Here is an 18,890-nt window from a genome sequence, read left to right on the forward strand (position 1 = left end):
TTCCACACTCTTTACTTCATTTTGAAGTGTTTTTGTTGTCCATGTTTGTACTTACGTCCCTACTTGTGATTTTTTTAAACATAATTTTACAATTTTACCTTTCTTGCTCTAGCACCTAAGATTTGCCATTTGTGTATCTAAAAATAATCACTTTCTTGAAGACCTATGTTATTTTAGCGAAAGAGAATTTTCTGTGTGTGAAAATTTTTAGCTGTAATTATTAGGTTTAAAAAAAAATTTTTTTTTTTCAGTCTGTACAGTTGTATTCTAAGTGTATTTAAGTTTCACTTCATCTTTCATTTTTAAACATCATATATATATATATATATATATATCACTGGGTATTTGACCACATCCAGTCAAGTATGTTAGTCTAATAGATTTGGTAGGTATTTTTATTAGTTTTATGTGATAATATATCAGGATCTAACCAATATCAATGTATTTGAATGTTTTTATGTGAGTATAATGGATATTCTTGTCTGATGTGTGCCATGTTTTTTTGCTGTTTAGGATTTCAGTATTTTAGATTGTTTCATTATATTTGAATTCTGAATATTGAATATATAATTATTATATAATAAGAAATTTTTTATATTATATAAAGAAAATTAAGTTTGAAAAAATGTTTGAAAATTCCAGATTGAGTTCTAAAAATATATTACTTTAGGAAGAATATTTACTTAGTATTGGGAGAATATTTCACAAGCTAAATTTGGATGGTCCTAGGATTACTGTTACCCAGTACAGACCTCGGTAAGCTCAGTCTTTTATCTCTCTCTCTCTCTCTTGAATAAAAAGACACCTAAGCCACAAAGATTTAAATTATAATTAATTATTCATGTAACATTTATGATATTTACTCTTAAAGTAATTAAAATTGCTATGACAAGATAGAAATGGAAGAAACACAAATTTGTTGAGAAAATGTAATGGAATTGTAGTAGTCCCCTATCTTTTCTTTTTACTGTTATTTATATTTCTTCATTTTCTCTCACATAAAGTTACCGTATATTTCTGCAAATAAGATAAGGTATAAGTTTTCAAAGTTTTATAGTTTTAGCATATATCTGTCCTATCAGACAACTCTCAAACTATGAATGGCCTATGAATTTAAATTAGATCAGTGATCATCATGTGGAACAAATTTTATTTTCTTGCATCTGGCAGCACTGTCTATAAAAGCATGTGCAAATCACAAACTCATATGTACCTCTAACAAATTTCATTGTAGGTTATATTACATAATCATATAATACAATATATATATATCAAATATTTTGTGCTGTAAATGTAATCAGTGTAAAATTTGTAAAGTGTGGGTCTAATCATTGAACCAAAAAAAAAAGAAGGAAACATGAAGCAAGCTTCAAGTTAAAAACTGTTAAACAGAAGACGGTAACAGATTGGAGAAAGAATGAAAATGTTATTTAAAAAAATGTCAGTGAAGAAATTTAATATGAGAAAAAGAATAGCTTGCTTGCCGGATTTAGGAAATAATGTTGCAGAATAGGTATAAAACCAGAAGCAGAATTGTTATGTTGTTATAAGAAATATGATTAGGTGCGTATGCATTGAAGTGAAAATGGGCCAATCCAAAAAAAGGAAAAGAATTTAAAGCAATAGTAGGTTGGTGCAATCATTTCATGAACAGAAGAATCTGGTAATATGATAGAAACTAAAAATTGTACAGAAATTGCCAGAAGATCTTAATCATAAAGTCATGAGTTTCCACAAAGTTGTTATTGGTATGAGGCAAAAATACAACTTTCCATTATCTGATGTTAGAAATAAGGATGAAACACCAATAAAGATTAACTTAATAGACAATTGAACTGTGAATCAAAAGGCAGAAGTGTTCCAGTTATGTACAGGCCTTGAAAAGACCACATTTACAGTAGTATTAACGTGCATGGAACAAAGTTAAAATGGAATGTCATTTTCATTCAGAAAAACTACTCCTAAAGTAAAATTCCCATCAAACAATTTTGTACATTTTCTTTAAAAGTGGTAGATGGATGAGAATAGTGTAAAATTGTGGATGGAAAATATGTGCCAGAGGTGACTACCGTATTTGACGGCATATAAGACGCACTGGCATACAAGACGCATCCTTATTTAGAAGGCCACACACAAGGAAAAAAAAGTTTCAATAGTCTGTGTGAAGGCGCGGTACCACAATAACTTAAAATGTGGTTTCCTTTAGTTCTCACGTTTCGTAAAAGCCAAGTAAACAATAATTGAATGCAATACTAAACATATTAATTATAACAGTAGTGATGACGAGAATATCGTCATCACTACTGTTTCTGTCATCGCTAGCATCACCTTCTTCGAATAATGCGTCGTCTTCTGTTCCGTCAAGAGCATTACTGATTCTGCACTTCTTAAAGGACTTAACAATTACTTCAGCCTTTATGTCCTGCCAAGATCTTTTTACCCACTCGCACACGTGTGAAATAGAGGACCACTTTATTCTACCTGAGGGCGTGATGTGGCTCTCCTATCCACTTGTTCCATCGTTCTCGCACTTTTTCCTTAAATGGCTAATTCACTGATACATCAAAAGACTGCAATTCGCTAATCAGTCCACCAGGAATGACATCTATCTGGGTTTTTAATTCTCTCGCTTTATTCATTATGGTTTCAGTTCTATGGGCACTAAACTGATCCAAAACCAAAAAAGAGGGTTTTCTTAAGAGTCCAACAGGTCACCCCGCCCATACGTTCTGTAACCATAGTTTCATTCCAGCTTCGTCCATCTAGCCTTTCGGATGAACATGAACAATTACACCCGTTGGAAGTTTTTTTTTTTTTTTTTTTAGTTTTTCTTTTGAATATGAAAAACGATGGTAGTTTTGTGCCATCAGCACAACACGTTAGAACTACCATATATCTGATTTTTTCATGGCTTGTGATTTTTATGGTTATTGTTGTGTAGCGAATTTAATTTAATTAAGTGATTCATAAAAATCAAAATTTTAATTTGTAATTATCCAAAATTTGAGCTACACAAGTTTGGTTATATTCTTTTTGGGCCTATTAATTCTAGTGTAATATATTTTGGCTTTCCGAGTTTACGCGAACTGCGTCTTCAATCTTGTACACGCAAACAATGGATAAGTATTTCTTTCTACGTAATAAACTCAGTTTTTCATGTCAAAAATTAATTTGATTTCTTAGTATTTAATATCATTAGTTGCAGAAAAATTAGCTCTTTAATTTGGCATAACTTACATTTTTCTAACTGTAATTGCATTTCAGTTATGAGCTTTAATTAGTAGAATTTTCTTCGTTTCGCTTGTGATTTAGTTAAAGGGGGATGAAATGCCTTCTTTCCGGTTGAAAAGTCACTTTTTGCGAGTTTTCAGCGTTCTTTCGTTGGGACCCTTGCACGGTTGTTGAAATTCCTAATCTCCCCCGGTCGCAGGTGGTGTTTATTTGGCGAGGGTTTGGCGACATAGATTTTCCGTTGAGGTTTCAAAATAGTGGTTTTGGCGAGTTTGATAACATGAGGGTATGCTGTGGTTGCAACTATTTCAACTTTCGGCGAAAAATGGGTTGCGCCAACTTGGCAGTCCGGCGCTTTCCCTTTTAACGGGTTGTTTTGTGGGACGAGCGCACTTTTACACTTTTTTACACTAATGGATATATAAATATATATAAATATATATCCATTAGTTGAAAAAAATATCACAATATATTCAACAAAATTTGAACTATTGTTTTACACATCAAACATTTCCAAGTAATTATTTTTTTAACATCCTTGTAATTACTATTAAATTTAATATTTAATATTGCAAGTCTAGTAAAACATACCAAAATAAACTATAAATTTAAGAACACTACCCTCCCCGGGGAGAAAATAATAAAAAAATTTAACAAGCTACACTTTCTACTTCACACAGAATTCATCAATACAACAAAAAATATTGCTTAATATTGCACTCAATATAATCATTTAAATACTATTATTGCACATAACAATTTTTATTATTTAATTTTTTTTTCTTAGATTAATTAAATATGGTTTAACCGGATAAAGATAAGTAATGACACCTTTACTATTCTACAAACAAGTTCGTCCTGAGAAACAAGAATGCTCTAATACAAGCACTATTTCAAATCATCCTCACCAATGAGTAATTCAAAAAAAAAACATTCAAGTAAATAATTTCCTGAAGAACTTAATTTTCTTAACCATTAAGTTAAGTTACAATAATTTTAATAAGGTTATAAATCTTTATTCCATTTAATGCTTTTACTTGATTGATACACCAAAGAAAAATGATTTCTATAGAGTTAGGATAAAGTTATCAACTACAAAAAAAATTTAGGGTTCAACAAATTAACAAATTAAGTTAATTCAATCATTTTAACTGCAGAAATCTATAATATTTAACTAACCAAGAATTAACCAGAAAAAAGAAAAGAACTTATCTGTTCCAAGAGCAGAAGGAGCATCAAACAAAAAAAAAAAATCCATCGAAGCTCATGAGGAATGCTGGCAGCCTGTTGAATGGAAAAAAAAAATGTTCGTCGAACAGTCAGGATTCATTACGGTAGCCTAGAAGTTCTAGTAGATTTTAGGATGAACAAATGAGGTTCCAAAAGCAACGGTTGTAAATTATTCATTACGGTAGCCTTGAAGTTCTAGTAGATTTTAGGATGAGCAAATGAGGTTCCAAAAGCAACGGTTGTAAATTAACGCTCTGGTTCCGAGTGAAGCGACGAATCAATGGTGCGCATCATTTTTCTAGAAATTTACTTCTGTATATTTTTCTTGAGATACACAAACACACGCAACAAAAAACTGATGAAAGAATTTCTTTTTTTTTTTTTTTTTTTTTTTTTTAAGACATAGATGCCCATACCTACGGCCCGCGCTCACAGCGCTTAGCCAAGAGGCCCGTAGGTCTATCGGGGCGAAGCTCCATTTTCTTCGTCGGAGTCAGCTGTCGCCTCCGGCCAAGTATAAAAAGTGTAAAAGTGTGCTCGTCCCACAAAACAACCCGTTAAAAGGGAAAGCGCCAGACTGCCAAGTTGGCGCAACCCATTTTTCGCCGAAAGTTGAAATAGTTGCAACCACAGCATACCCTCATGTTATCAAACTCGCCAAAACCACTATTTTGAAACCTCAACGGAAAATCTATGTCGCCAAACCCTCGCCAAATAAACACCACCTGCGACCGGGAGAGATTAGGAATTTCAACAACCCTGCAAGGATCCCAACGAAAGAACGCGGAAAACTCGCAAAAAGTGACTTTTCAACCGGAAAGAAGGCATTTCATCCCCCTTTAACTAAATCACAAGCGAAACGAAGAAAATTCTACTAATTAAAGCTCATAACTGAAATGCAATTACAGTTAGAAAAATGTAAGTTATGCCAAATTAAAGAGCTAATTTTTCTGCAATTAATGATATTAAATACTAAGAAATCAAATTAATTTTTGACATGAAAAACTGAGTTTATTACGTAGAAAGAAATACTTATCCATTGTTTGCGTGTACAAGATTGAAGACGCAGTTCGCGTAAACTTGGAAAGCCAAAATATATTACACTAGAATTAATAGGCCCAAAAAGAATATAACCAAACTTGTGTAGCTCAAATTTTGAATAATTACAAATTAAAATTTTGATTTTTATGAATCACTTAATTAAATTAAATTCGCTACACAACATCCCTCCGATGATCGTGAAAAAAATTTTGTTGGCGAAGCCAAAAAAATTTTAGGACCCACAGACAATGGAAAAGTTTTACATAAGTTACTAAATACGAAGAGGAAAAAAAAAAAAAAAAAAAAAAAGTACATAATGGTACCACATGTTAATTGGCAAACGAATAATCAACTCAAAACTAGTTGTCACGGAGAGCAGTGATAAAAAAAAATTAAAATTAAATTACAAAGCACAAAGTTTAAATCAATTAAATTGAAAATCTAATTCCAACTCGAATAACCAACTAAACAGCAGCAGGAGTGAAGTGTAAAAAAAAAATCCATTTGCAAAGCAAGTCAACAAAAGTACAGAAACCACAAAAAAATTCACCAGTGAGTGAAAATTACACGTTAACAAATCATTCAACCAACAGTGACACAAAAAAAAAATCCTAAAATTTACACACTGAACTGAACCAGAAGCTGAAACAAACGGAGAACACCCCTAGGAACGGAAAAGAGAACCTGACCAAAAAAAAATTAAGCCGAAAAAACTAGAACGCATCTAGAAGCAAAAGGGGAAAAAAATTTAGACAAACTTACTTGGAAACAAGGAAATTAAAATTCGGGCCAGCCGAAAAATCCTTAAAAACAAAACACTATGGTGTCAAGAACTTGAAACCGAAACTAAAAAAAATTCACCAAATGCAGACAACTCCCAGAGCAAACCAGTTGTAAAATGTGGAAGAAAAAACTTTAACTAATCTTTCAAGAAAACAAAACTAACACTCTTAAAATAAATCAAATACATAAACAATTCAAGCTCAAACCAAAAAAAAAATAAAATTCCGAAAATAGCCAAAATGATTCCACAAAACAGAACTGAAGCAGGTTACACACAGAATTTACACGTAAACAAGAAGGTGCCCAACAAAAGGTTTGCCACAATTTTTAAAGAAAACAATGCTGCCCCAATGTTCTAAAAGTCTAGATCCTGGAGAGTAATTAAAGAAGATGAAGAGTATGCATTGCACTCTAGGTAGCAATCGTAAGCATGACAACTTCACATCAGAACTACAAAACTGCAGGCTCAAAAATGCAAAAGCAGACAAGAGGGAAGTGTTTACACAAAAAAAATCTCAACTCAAAATCTCAAAATCCATAAATCTCACAAAACCCAATTCTATATTTCTCCTTAAACCACTTCAAAACCAAACTCCTTGAAATACACTAAGCCTCAAGAGCCATCACAAATTTTTCAGTAACCACACAGTATAACCAGAAACCAGAAAAGAAAAGTTTTTGAAAGACAACCAACTTGAAAACAGAAACTCAGTACAAACTCAGTGGAGTTAATCACTCTTAAAATCTTAAAATCAAATCAAAATACTTCTCAAATCTTCACAACACTAAACTCACATAAGTAATTTCTAATTCCACAAATTCAAGTTTAACTTCTCAAAACTTTTCACTTCCATTCGTATCAATGTTTAAATTTCCAAAACACATTTCACATCCACTTTTTAAAGTTACTACAACACTGCAACAAGTTCAACCAAAGAAAAAAAAATAAATTCAAAATCAAAACAATAAGCTATTAAGCTCAAAAATTGACAAACCAAAAAAAAAAATTTAGATCACTGTTAAAACAAATGTCACACCACTCACTAGGAAACTCACTAAAATCTACCATTAAAACCACGTGAAAAGCCAACAGTTAAGAGTAAGAATAATACCTCTTAACTACATTTCCAAAACTTCAAACAAAACCAACTCTACCTTTCCAAAAAAAAAATCTTTGTTTTTCCAAAATTCACAATTCAAAAATTTTGCTGTAAAATGCAAAACTCTCTAATTTACTGTGTTCACCCATTTCTCAGACAGCAATAAATGTTCACTAAACTCAAAACTAAGGTAGAAAATTAATTACTCAAACTCATAAAAGCTAAACAAGAAACTTCACTCCCGTTGAAAACTAACTTCCAAAAAAAAAAAATTCAATCAATCCCTAAATAAACAATCACTGGTCCCGTGCAACTTTACAAATCTAACAAAAATTAACTTTAAGAAACAAACATTTCAGATTTTTCAACATTTCAAATATCCAAATTTTTAACTCAATTCAATTAGGTACTGATTCCATGGAAAACAAATCCAATAACACATCTCAAGAGGTTTTAAAGAAAATTACTAATCCTGAACACAAAAATACTGCTCTGACACTAATTCAATTAATTAAAATTAAAATTCTTCAAAATAATCACACAAAATGCAATAAGCAAAAAAAAAAAAAAAAAAAAAAAAATCAATTCATTAACACAAATGCAATTCTCACCAAAACTTAAAAGTGATGATAAATGGATGTCAGTAATTGCAAGCATATAAAGTAAGGATGTATCCCAATGTGTGATTAACATGCGTGCCTTTTAAGCTTATGTTGCAAACATACAGTTGCAAAAGTGTGAAACAGTAATCCTCAAAATCAATATGTAAAAATGCAATACAAAATTTTGCACAAAAAGAAAATATTTAACTAAACAGGTACTGCGTGAAAATGTTTGTGTTGGATACAATAGTTTTAAAGTCCAAATGTGTATCAGTAGTACATATCTGGTATGCAACCTCAAACAATAAGTATAAAATGAGCACAGTAATACGACCACTGTATAGGCCTGTCACTGTAACTAACTAACGAGTAGGGTTTCAGTAAAAAGCCTAGACATGTGGAAGAAAACTTTCACATAAATATGCAATAGTACACATGACAATCACCAGTCTCAAGTCAAAATTAAGTTCCACTATAAGCGCAAGCCAAAAGTGATGCAAAAAAATAAACAGCACAACAAAAATTGTTAAGTGCTAAAATCCTGGTCACTGCACCAATATGTTATCGTAAGAAAAGTCACGGTACCAAAATTTTTATGGTTTCCTACTCTATTGACATAACACTTAAAATTTTCTAACAACAGTAATAAACTAATATCAATAAGCTCTGTACATTTGCGTTGTGTTTTCGGATTAACCCTGAAATCAATTTGAGAATGAGACGGGTGAAAATCATGAGCACACACACAAAAATTTAACCTTTGAATGATCTAGAAAAACTTATTTATTTAACTATTAATGCCAATTATATATAAATATATATCCATTAGTTGAAAAAAAATATCAAAATATATTCAACAAAATTTGAACTATTGTTTTACACATCAAACATTTCCAAGTAATTATTTTTGTAACATCCTTGTAATTACTATTAAATTTAATATTTAATATTGCAAATCTGGTAAAACATACCAAAATAAACTATAAATTTAAGAACACTACCCTCCCCGGGGAGAAAATAATAAAAAAATTTAACAAGCTACACTTTCTACTTCACACAGAATTCATCAATACAACAAAAAATATTGCTTAATATTGCACTCAATATAATCATTTAAATACTATTATTGCACATAACAATTTTTATTATTTAATTTTTTTTCTTAGATTAATTAAATATGGTTTAACCGGATAAAGATAAGTAATGACACCTTTACTATTCTACAAACAAGTTCGTCCTGAGAAACAAGAATGCTCTAATACAAGCACTATTTCAAATCATCCTCACCAATGAGTAATTCAAAAAAAACATTCAAGTAAATAATTTCCTGAAGAACTTAATTTTCTTAACCATTAAGTTAAGTTACAATAATTTTAATAAGGTTATAAATCTTTATTCCATTTAATGCTTTTACTTGATTGATACACCAAAGAAAAATGATTTCTATAGAGTTAGGATAAAGTTATCAACTACAAAAAAAAATTTAGGGTTCAACAAATTAACAAATTAAGTTAATTCAATCATTTTAACTGCAGAAATCTATAATATTTAACTAACCAAGAATTAACCAGAAAAAAGAAAAGAACTTATCTGTTCCAAGAGTAGAAGGAGCATCAAACAAAAAAAAAAAAAAAAATCCATCGAAGCTCATGAGGAATGCTGGCAGCCTGTTGAATGGAAAAAAAAATTTTCGTCGAACAGTCAGGATTCATTACGGTAGCCTAGAAGTTCTAGTAGATTTTAGGATGAACAAATGAGGTTCCAAAAGCAATGGTTGTAAATTATTCATTACGGTAGCCTTGAAGTTCTAGTAGATTTTAGGATGAGCAAATGAGGTTCCAAAAGCAATGGTTGTAAATTAACGCTCTGGTTCCGAGTGAAGCGACGAATCAATGGTGCGCATCATTTTTCTAGAAATTTACTTCTGTATATTTTTCTTGAGATACACAAACACACGCAACAAAAAACTGATGAAAGAATTTCGTTTTTTTTTTTTTTTTTTTTTTTTTTTTTGAAGACATAGATGCCCATACCTACGGCCCGCGCTCACAGTGCTTAGCCAAGAGGCCCGTAGGTCTATCGGGGCGAAGCTCCATTTTCTTCGTCGGAGTCAGCTGTCGCCTCCGGCCAAGTGAAAAAAGTGTAAAAGTGTGCTCGTCCCACAAAACAACCCGTTAAAAGGGAAAGCGCCAGACTGCCAAGTTGGCGCAACCCATTTTTCGCCGAAAGTTGAAATAGTTGCAACCACAGCATACCCTCATGTTATCAAACTCGCCAAAACCACTATTTTGAAACCTCAACGGAAAATCTATGTCGCCAAACCCTCGCCAAATAAACACCACCTGCGACCGGTTGAGATTAGGAATTTCAACAATCCTGCAAGGGTCCCAACGAAAGAACGCTGAAAACTCGCAAAAAGTGACTTTTCAACTGGAAAGAAGGCATTTCATCCCCCTTTAACTAAATCACAAGCGAAACGAAGAAAATTCTACTAATTAAATCTCATAACTGAAATGCAATTACAGTTAGAAAAATGTAAGTTATGCCAAATTAAAGAGCTAATTTTTCTGCAACTAATGATATTAAATACTAAGAAATCAAATTAATTTTTGACATGAAAAACTGAGTTTATTACGTAGAAAGAAATACTTATCCATTGTTTGCGTGTACAAGATTGAAGACGCAGTTCGCGTAAACTCGGAAAGCCAAAATATATTACACTAGAATTAATAGGCCCAAAAAGAATATAACCAAACTTGTGTAGCTCAAATTTTGAATAATTACAAATTAAAATTTTGATTTTTATGAATCACTTAATTAAATTAAATTCACTACACAACATTATTGATTTAGATCCTTTAATACTCACAGTCTTTTTGGGTGGTACATGAGTGGAATTTCATCCATATTTCCTATTTGACCGAGCTCAAAAGAAGTTTCCTTGCGTGCATTTATAACAAACCTATGAAATGCTAGTATTTTTTCTTCGTAATCTGCTGGCATTTTCTGTGCAATAGTTGTTTTTGTGTGCATTGATAAGCCTTGCCTTTTCCTGAACCTGTAGCACCATCCCTCAGACCCTAAAAAGTTCTGATTTTCATATTTTTCTTCAAATCCTTTCGCCTCATTGATTATCATTTTAGTTGAAACACTTATCCCATATTTCCTCTTATCTATCACCCACATTTTTATGCATTTTCAAGTTCAGGCCAAGATAGAGCTGGGCATCGAAAGTTATGTTTTTGTTTTTTAGTAGTTTTCAGTTCATCGTCCTGCAGTCGCCAAGTACGTATCTTTTTTTCGGTAGGTGGTAGACCGAAATGCCTTGCTGCTGTTCTGTTTCCATGCACTTTGGCGTAGTTTAACACTCCTAGATTACTGAATTGTATAGCTTAATCTCTTGTTTCCTGTAGTCATATTTTCCAGGGTATTTTTTTTAACAAATAGTTTTAAGCACCGATACCGACACGTTTATACAGAGTGGTACCGATACCAAAACATGTTTCAAAGAAAGTCTATGTAAAGAAGGAATGGCTCCATAGACATAATGTGACCGTTGAACCTGTTCGAACTTTGACATCAGCTTCGAGCTTTGGCTCTTTTAGGCGACAGATATTTCATGCATGCGCAAAATAATTATGGCAGAGGTAGAAAAAGTTATGTGTGTCTAGAACTTTATCTGGGCTAAAAATATCATTCAGTATTGAAAGTTAACCTGTGTCCTTCACGTATAAGACACAGATAACGTTTTTGAGACCAAATTTAGGAAACAAAGTGCATCTTATATGCCATCAAATACGGTATGGGCTCTATGAAATTAACATGGTTGGAGTGAGATATGTTTCATAGTCATGTAACTGAGAACACTAAAAGTCACTGAGCATGGAACAGTACTAAGACTGCTGTTGTACCAGTTGGTTTAACTTTGATACTACAACCTTTAGACATCTCTCTGAATAAACCAGATCACATGTGTAGACAATGGAATAACTGGATGATGAGTAGCGAAAAGTCATATTTGAAAGATGGAGCTATGCAGGGATCAAATCATGGGGAAAAGGTGCAAGTAGAAATAGTCATCAAATCCTTCAAAAAGTGTCAGATTTTTAATGCTGTGAATGGCACTAAAAACAATTTGTTATGGGATACTGATGATGAAGTGTAAATTGACTTGCTAGCTACAGACAAGCCAAATGAGGAGCTTCTCAACAACAAAAATTAGGACATACTTAAGGAGCTATTTGCCTTAGATGATGAATGGGATGATGTTGCAGGATTTTAAATATATTGGTAAGCAATTGTATTTTGTTATGGTTTTAATTTACATAAATTTCAATCTAATTAGTCCAAAGGGGCTTTGTCCCTGAAGGACTATTATTTTCATTTTGGATTTTGCATCGAAATTTAAAAGGCTGTATCACTTTCCAAATTGTTGCCACCAAATACTATTGCCCTCTTTTATATTTGAAGAAAATAAATAATGAAGAATCTGCATAAATGCATATGTTTCTCGCATTATAATAAAACAATGGTACCTAGAGCCGTCCAATTTAGAATGACATAATCCTACTGCGAATATGGGCATCTGAAAGCCCAAATTTGGAATTTGTTTCATAATCTATTTCATGTTATGGAAAACTTTATTGAATTTTTGATTAACAAACTCAACGATTTCAAAGTAATAGCAACACTCTACCGGGGGGGGGGGGACCTTTTATATCTGCAGCACGCAAAACTGTGTATCGGATTTCTAAAGATATGATATTTTGTAAATTATTTTGCAACATTGCTGTTGAACTAAATTTCATGGTTTTAGTGCAAAGAACATGATATTTAATAAATAAAGGTAACACACAAAACGTTAATAAAATGCCCTGTTGGACGTAAAATTAAAATCTGAAACTTTTTTTTTTAATCTATCCTGTAAAACGACCCCAGATTTTGGGTGCCTGTTTTTTTAATTATCCAGCTGTCGTCTTATCTGCTGAAATATATAGTAATTATCTATACATGTAATGTGAATCTGAACTACAGTCTTGAGATGTATTAATTTAATATTATTTTTGTCTAGTGGATTTTAATTAGTGCAATTAATGTTGTGTAAGCATTTTTGTGTTTTTTGAATATTTATACAGAAGTGTTCTTCTGGTACAGATGAGGTGCAAAATTTAAATTTTATATTAGTAGTTTGGATGAGCATTCATGACTATTGCCACCATTACAGTAAATCCTTTTTTCAATAATGCATTGCATAATTGCTTTTTTACATAAGAATTTGTTTATATTGTTGTATGTGCCACCCTTATTGGTATTGCGGATAGTAATGCTGGCTGCAGTATCTTTAGGCCTGAGTTCAAATCTCAGTGAAAGTTTGGTTGTTTGCTAGTGTCTTTGCTCATGGAGGCATTTAAAATATTGGCAAGACAAAGTCTTCTCAAATAGTTTGGTGGAAGTAAAAAGAGTAGGAGACCTTTAAATCCATCTTCTGTGGGAGCTCTGTATCAAAACAGGGACAGAGCTTTTCCTTTTTCACAAGTGTAATTCAGTCACCCTGTGTGGTTTTTTATGCTTTTAAAAGGCTATTCATATTTTCCATAATTTTGTGTTTCTTACTTTTATAAAATATGGCATGATTATAATACTTAAATTCTTGACAATAGCTTTCCAAAATACTTTTGTACTTTCTTTTTTTGTCTTAATATATTTTTGGATTCCTGAAAAAAGTGATTTTCTTACTCTTGACTATTGGAAATACAGTATCATGCTCTGTATAGAATTAATTTTATTTGTTCAGTTTCAATTTTGATTATGCCATCAACTTAAACAATTTTTAATTAGGCTTTTTAGTGTGGTATATCTTCGGCAGCATTCTTGGTGGTGAGGTGACAAAACGGTTAATGCGTATTGGCCATTCTCAACAAATGCATTAAGTTGCAAGTATTCAGCTATTTAGATCAATGATATATTATTTACATGATTGTTAAGAGTAAAGTATAACTTGGTATCTTGATTTCAGATTGAATTTTTTATTTACATCACAGTTAAAAATTCTTGTTGTTCAATTCTGTTACTATTTAAATGCTCGTAAACTTTTATCATATTGTTATTATTGTATTGGGTCTGTCCATAAATTCGTGCGCATTGTTTTGGTAAATTTTTAAATAATATAAAAAAACACAATTTAACATTTTAATCAATTATATATTTTCCTCCATTATCTGCAATGTCTCGCCATCTTACAGGCAGCTTTTTTATGCCATTGCTGCAGAAAGATTCTGGTTTTGATGCAAAAAAAAACTTGAAAGTTCATTGTATACATCCTGTTTAGAGTTTAATTTTTTTCCCAGTAAAAAATTTTGTAAGGCACGAAATAAGTAAAAATTACTTGTATAGTAATAAGTAAAAATTACTGGGGAGTAAGCAAGATGTGGCAAAAGCTCCCAATTAAATTCAGTAATTTTTTGCAGTGCTGTTCAAGCCATATGCAGTCTACCGTTATCATGACGAAACAACACTTTATTGATATTCCCCAATCGTGGGCATTTTTTGATCAGTTCTAAGTTTAGATGGCAAAATTGTTCACTATAAACTTCTGAATTAATCCTTTGATTTGGTTCGAACAGTTCAAAATGTCCTGAACGGTGTTCATCATCAAGGCTGTTTTCTCCAACTTTAAATTTTTTAAACCATTTCTGGGCAGTCCTTACACTAATAGTGTGTTCACCATGTACACTATTAATTTTTATCGCTGCAAACCTGGCAGATTCACCACACGAAAATAAAAAATGTAGCACAGCACATTTGTACTGATTATCTATATTCATCTTCTATGGGTACTAAAATTTGTTCAATATTTATGAAAGTTGGTCATGAACTGAATAATATGTTAGTCAAACGATGACAAGTTTCAACAGGTTCAAAATTGTATTGTTTTAGTAAATGCATCATAGTGAATTCCACAGATACTCTTAATGCCCATAAACTTGTGGACTGACCCGATATAATGACAATATTTTAATATCAATGCTAACTATAGCCTATTGGTTGTAGCTGTTATAAATTAATCTGCTGTTTAACTATTGTAAAATTTAAACATTTTGTGCATGTTAGTATACTTGTCATTTTTACTGTAAGAGTGACTTGCTAGACAATAATACGTTTAGTTGAAATGAGCTATGAAACTCATCTATTGTGAGTATTGGGTCCATTAAAATCTTTTGCACTGAAGTCTGGTAATGGTAACTAATTTATTGCAGCTTTTCCCTTATTGGCACTTACCCTAGGTGAATTTGAAATGTAAACTTCAGTCATTAAAGATCAGAAAAGATTATAAAATAAAAATTATCATCAAGTTCCATTAACAATTGAAATTTTTTCAGCTGAGAGATTTTAAGTTTATAATAGGCTAATATCTATGATAATAAATAAATAAATAATCTTAGTGTTTTAACACTGTAAGCTTCTCGAGGAAACAGATACTTTAGCAGGTAAAGGGCTTTCGGCCTCATAAAATTTACAAACAGATTTTTTACACTTTTAAAAGGCTATTCATGTTTTCCATAATTTTGTGTTTCTTACTTTTATAAAATATGGCATGATTATAATACTTAAATTCTTGACAATAGCTTTCCAAAATACTTTTGTACTTTCTTTTTTTGTTCTTAATATATTTTTGGATTCCTGAAAAAAGTGATTTTCTTACACTTGACCATTGCAAATATGGTATCATGTTCTGTATAGAATTAATTTTATTTGTCCAGTTTCTATTTTGATTATGCCATCAACTTGAACAATTTTTAATTAGGCTTTTTATTGCAGCCATCCATACCGAGAAATAAAAGTCCATTATTGTTATCGATTTCATGCTCCTGATAGTGATACATATGGTGTTTCTTGGGTAGATTTTACAAGTGAAAGACTAGAAAATTATAATTGGAACTATTTAGATCACTACATTTGTATGCGAGGTGAAGGAGAATTTGAATTAAAAGAGGTATTTCCCTTATTTTTTTCAAATGCTGCATGAAATCTGTGCAATTTTTTTTTTTAATTACGTAGTAGATTTATTTCATGAAGCATTTTATTGCTTTATAATTTTTTATTTATTTGCAGTAAAATTTGGAAAACTTATCAGGAATTCAACAGTGAAAAATTTAGTTGTATTGAGTTAATTCATTCATTGAGTTCATGAGTTCATGAGTTTATTTAATTTTATTGAGTTTATTCTTATTACAAATAATTGTACTAATTGATAGAATCAGTTTAATTACTTCTTGCATTTAATAACATAAAATTTTAAAATTATAAATCCCTTTTTGTATTTTGTGGTATTTATGTAGTGTATTACATATTTAAGGAACAAAACTCCTAAATTTTTATTTAAAGTGTCAGATAGAAGAGCTTTTGTTGTGTATAATTAAACAGTTCTTAAAAATTGAAATAACTTCTTGTGTTGTAATATAAAGCATTAAATTGCTTTTATGTTAATAGTTAAGTGTTCTATTTCTATACTGCAGTTAAGGATTAATATTGCCTTTTCCATATCAGATTGCAATTGAAACGTGTATTTGGTACAACTTCATTTTTTACATATTGCTTAAACCCTTAATTAATGGATAACTGAAATTTTTGATATAGACAATATTTGTAATTTAAATTTCTTAGATTATAAAAAATAGAAACAAAATAAGAAATTTTGAACCGTTTCGTATGGTGGATTAACAATCTTGAATTGTACAAAAAATAACATTAAAGCTCTCTTTAAAAGATTATTATAGTAATTATCTGGAACAGATGGAAGTAGCTGTAATTTCTCTATGTGCATAAAATCTAGTAGATATTCACTTAAAGCACAAACATTTTGGGAGTATAGTTTTATTCAAATACATTGAAGATTTTACTGAAGAGTAGAACCTGCATATCATCAAATATATGCATACTTTTCTGTTAACTACAGTACTTATCACCACTTTAGTGCCAAACTTTGGCAGGAAAGCCAACTTTATGGCAACCTTAATGATACATATGTCTTCATGTAAAGAATGATTATTGTATTAAATGATTATAAGAAACAGAGAAATAGAAATGTACAAAATATACTCAAATCTGAAAAATAGATTATACAGAAGGCATGAAGTAGGGGATTTCATTTTAATGTGCAGAAAATATTTGTGTCTTCTCTTGTAACAATTTTGTTGTATTAGATGTTGTCTGTCACTTGTTTAGACTAACTTTTGACCCCTGAATCCAAAAATAACCTCAGTTTTTGTCTGTCACATCAACTTTTTTAAGCTGCAGGATACCCTCCCTTTGTCTCAAATGTCATACAAAATATGAATGTAAAGGAAAAATTTACCAAAAGTGCTGTTCACAGATAATAGTTTTATTCATGCAAAAGCCATATGCAATTAATTACTCAAAGTTAAATTTTATTCACATAAATAGTAAAGTATTTTTATCTTTTATCTTATGGTAAACATACATATTAAGGGGAAAATTTCGCTTATGGCTTTTTCTTGAGTGTTTAATCTGTAAACTTTCAACTTTTGCTGTAACAATAGTCAGCCATCATATATACATCCCATCTACCTTGGTACCTTACCTCTGTAACCTTCAAATCTTGATAGAATACCTCACCTTGCTCATCATTGACTTCACCAAGATTCTTTGGGAAGTTATCAAGAAGGCTATGCAAAAAAATACAGTTTGATGCTCATGGTGCAACTAAGCATTTTGAAGCTCTCCATAAGTTACTAGACAATTTCACTGTAATTCTGTGCTTGTGTATTTCCAAGAGAGTCTTTCAGAATACTTTTAAATGCAAAATAAGCATTATTTTGAAGTTTTGTCTTGTTCCTATGAAATACCCATATTGCTGCCAAATCATTGAACCACCAAACATCTTTTATCTTTTCAAACCACAGACTAGGAAATGCTGAAATAAGACACTTGAAATGGTCTTTTTCAATTGGCAAAGCTGTAACAAATTGTTTTATGAGACTTAGTCTTGTATGCAGAGGTGAATATGTTATGTTCTTTTCATCGACAAGTGGCTGATGTAGAATGTTTGGATCACTGTGTTTTTGATCAGACCTTGGTGGCCAGTTTGACTTCACCAAATGCTCATGAGCTCTGCTGTTCCACTTACATAAAATAGGAAAACTTAGTGTATCCGCATTGCTAGCCAAAGAGGAAGCAGACCATTTTATAGGTCAATGGAGATGATCCATTGGTGCATGTGACAGTGCAACAAATTAGTGACTCTATTTTTGTCTTCATATTCTTCACACAAACAAACTGAATGGCCTATTAGGACTGCACCAAATAAATTTCCATTGTGGAGGAGGACACACTTTGAGCTCTCCTTTGAGCTATCAACGAACAGTCACCGTTGAATTGCGTTATAGGCTGAAATTTACAACTCTTCCATTAAACCATGTATGTTATGGCAATATGCAAATCCACCATCACCTCGCAAGTATTACAGAAATGCACTTTCTTTTTATTGAAAGTAGGATACCTTAGCTTCTTTTTTCAGGCAAATTTTTCTCATACAGTCTTGATGCTAACAGCTTTGAGGCTTTTTTAGATAGTTCTAAATGTCATGCCAAATCATTCAAGTCATGCTGATCAAATCCTCTGCAAATGGAATCCTCTTCAGTTTCGAAATCTTCATCATTGAGGTCAATTTAATTGTCACCAGAATGGTATTCCTGTATTTCCGAAAAGGGTAATTCTGAAAAATGGTACTGGGAGTTCAGCTGAATGAGGCACTGGATATATAGCTTATGGTAAACAAGGATATTCTATTTTGCATTTATTTTTCTTGTTATATCTTGATGTTTTTGCTATACAAAAGTAGCAATCAGTTGAGTGATCTTTGGGCTGTTGCCAAATCATGGCA

At 31.6% G+C, this 18,890-nt stretch overlaps 1 protein-coding gene across 7 annotated transcripts in view; it reads left to right on the forward strand.

Annotated features, from left to right (window-relative positions):
• The window catches only part of Iml1 (GATOR complex protein Iml1), a 283,312-nt gene that overhangs the window by 174,598 nt on the left and 89,824 nt on the right, over window positions 1-18,890 (forward strand). For all 7 annotated transcript variants that reach the window (XM_085810857.1, XM_085810858.1, XM_085810852.1 and 4 more), the window contains 2 exons: window positions 671-756; window positions 15,806-15,980. In XM_085810857.1, coding sequence (XP_085666983.1) covers window positions 671-756; window positions 15,806-15,980 — 261 coding nt within the window. The remainder of the gene's footprint in view (window positions 1-670; window positions 757-15,805; window positions 15,981-18,890) is intronic.

This window comes from Stegodyphus dumicola, chromosome 2 (assembly GCF_044657685.1).
Source record: "Stegodyphus dumicola isolate Sdum_Otavi_A_Nest chromosome 2, ASM4465768v1".
Taxonomy (NCBI): Eukaryota; Metazoa; Arthropoda; class Arachnida; order Araneae; family Eresidae; genus Stegodyphus; species Stegodyphus dumicola.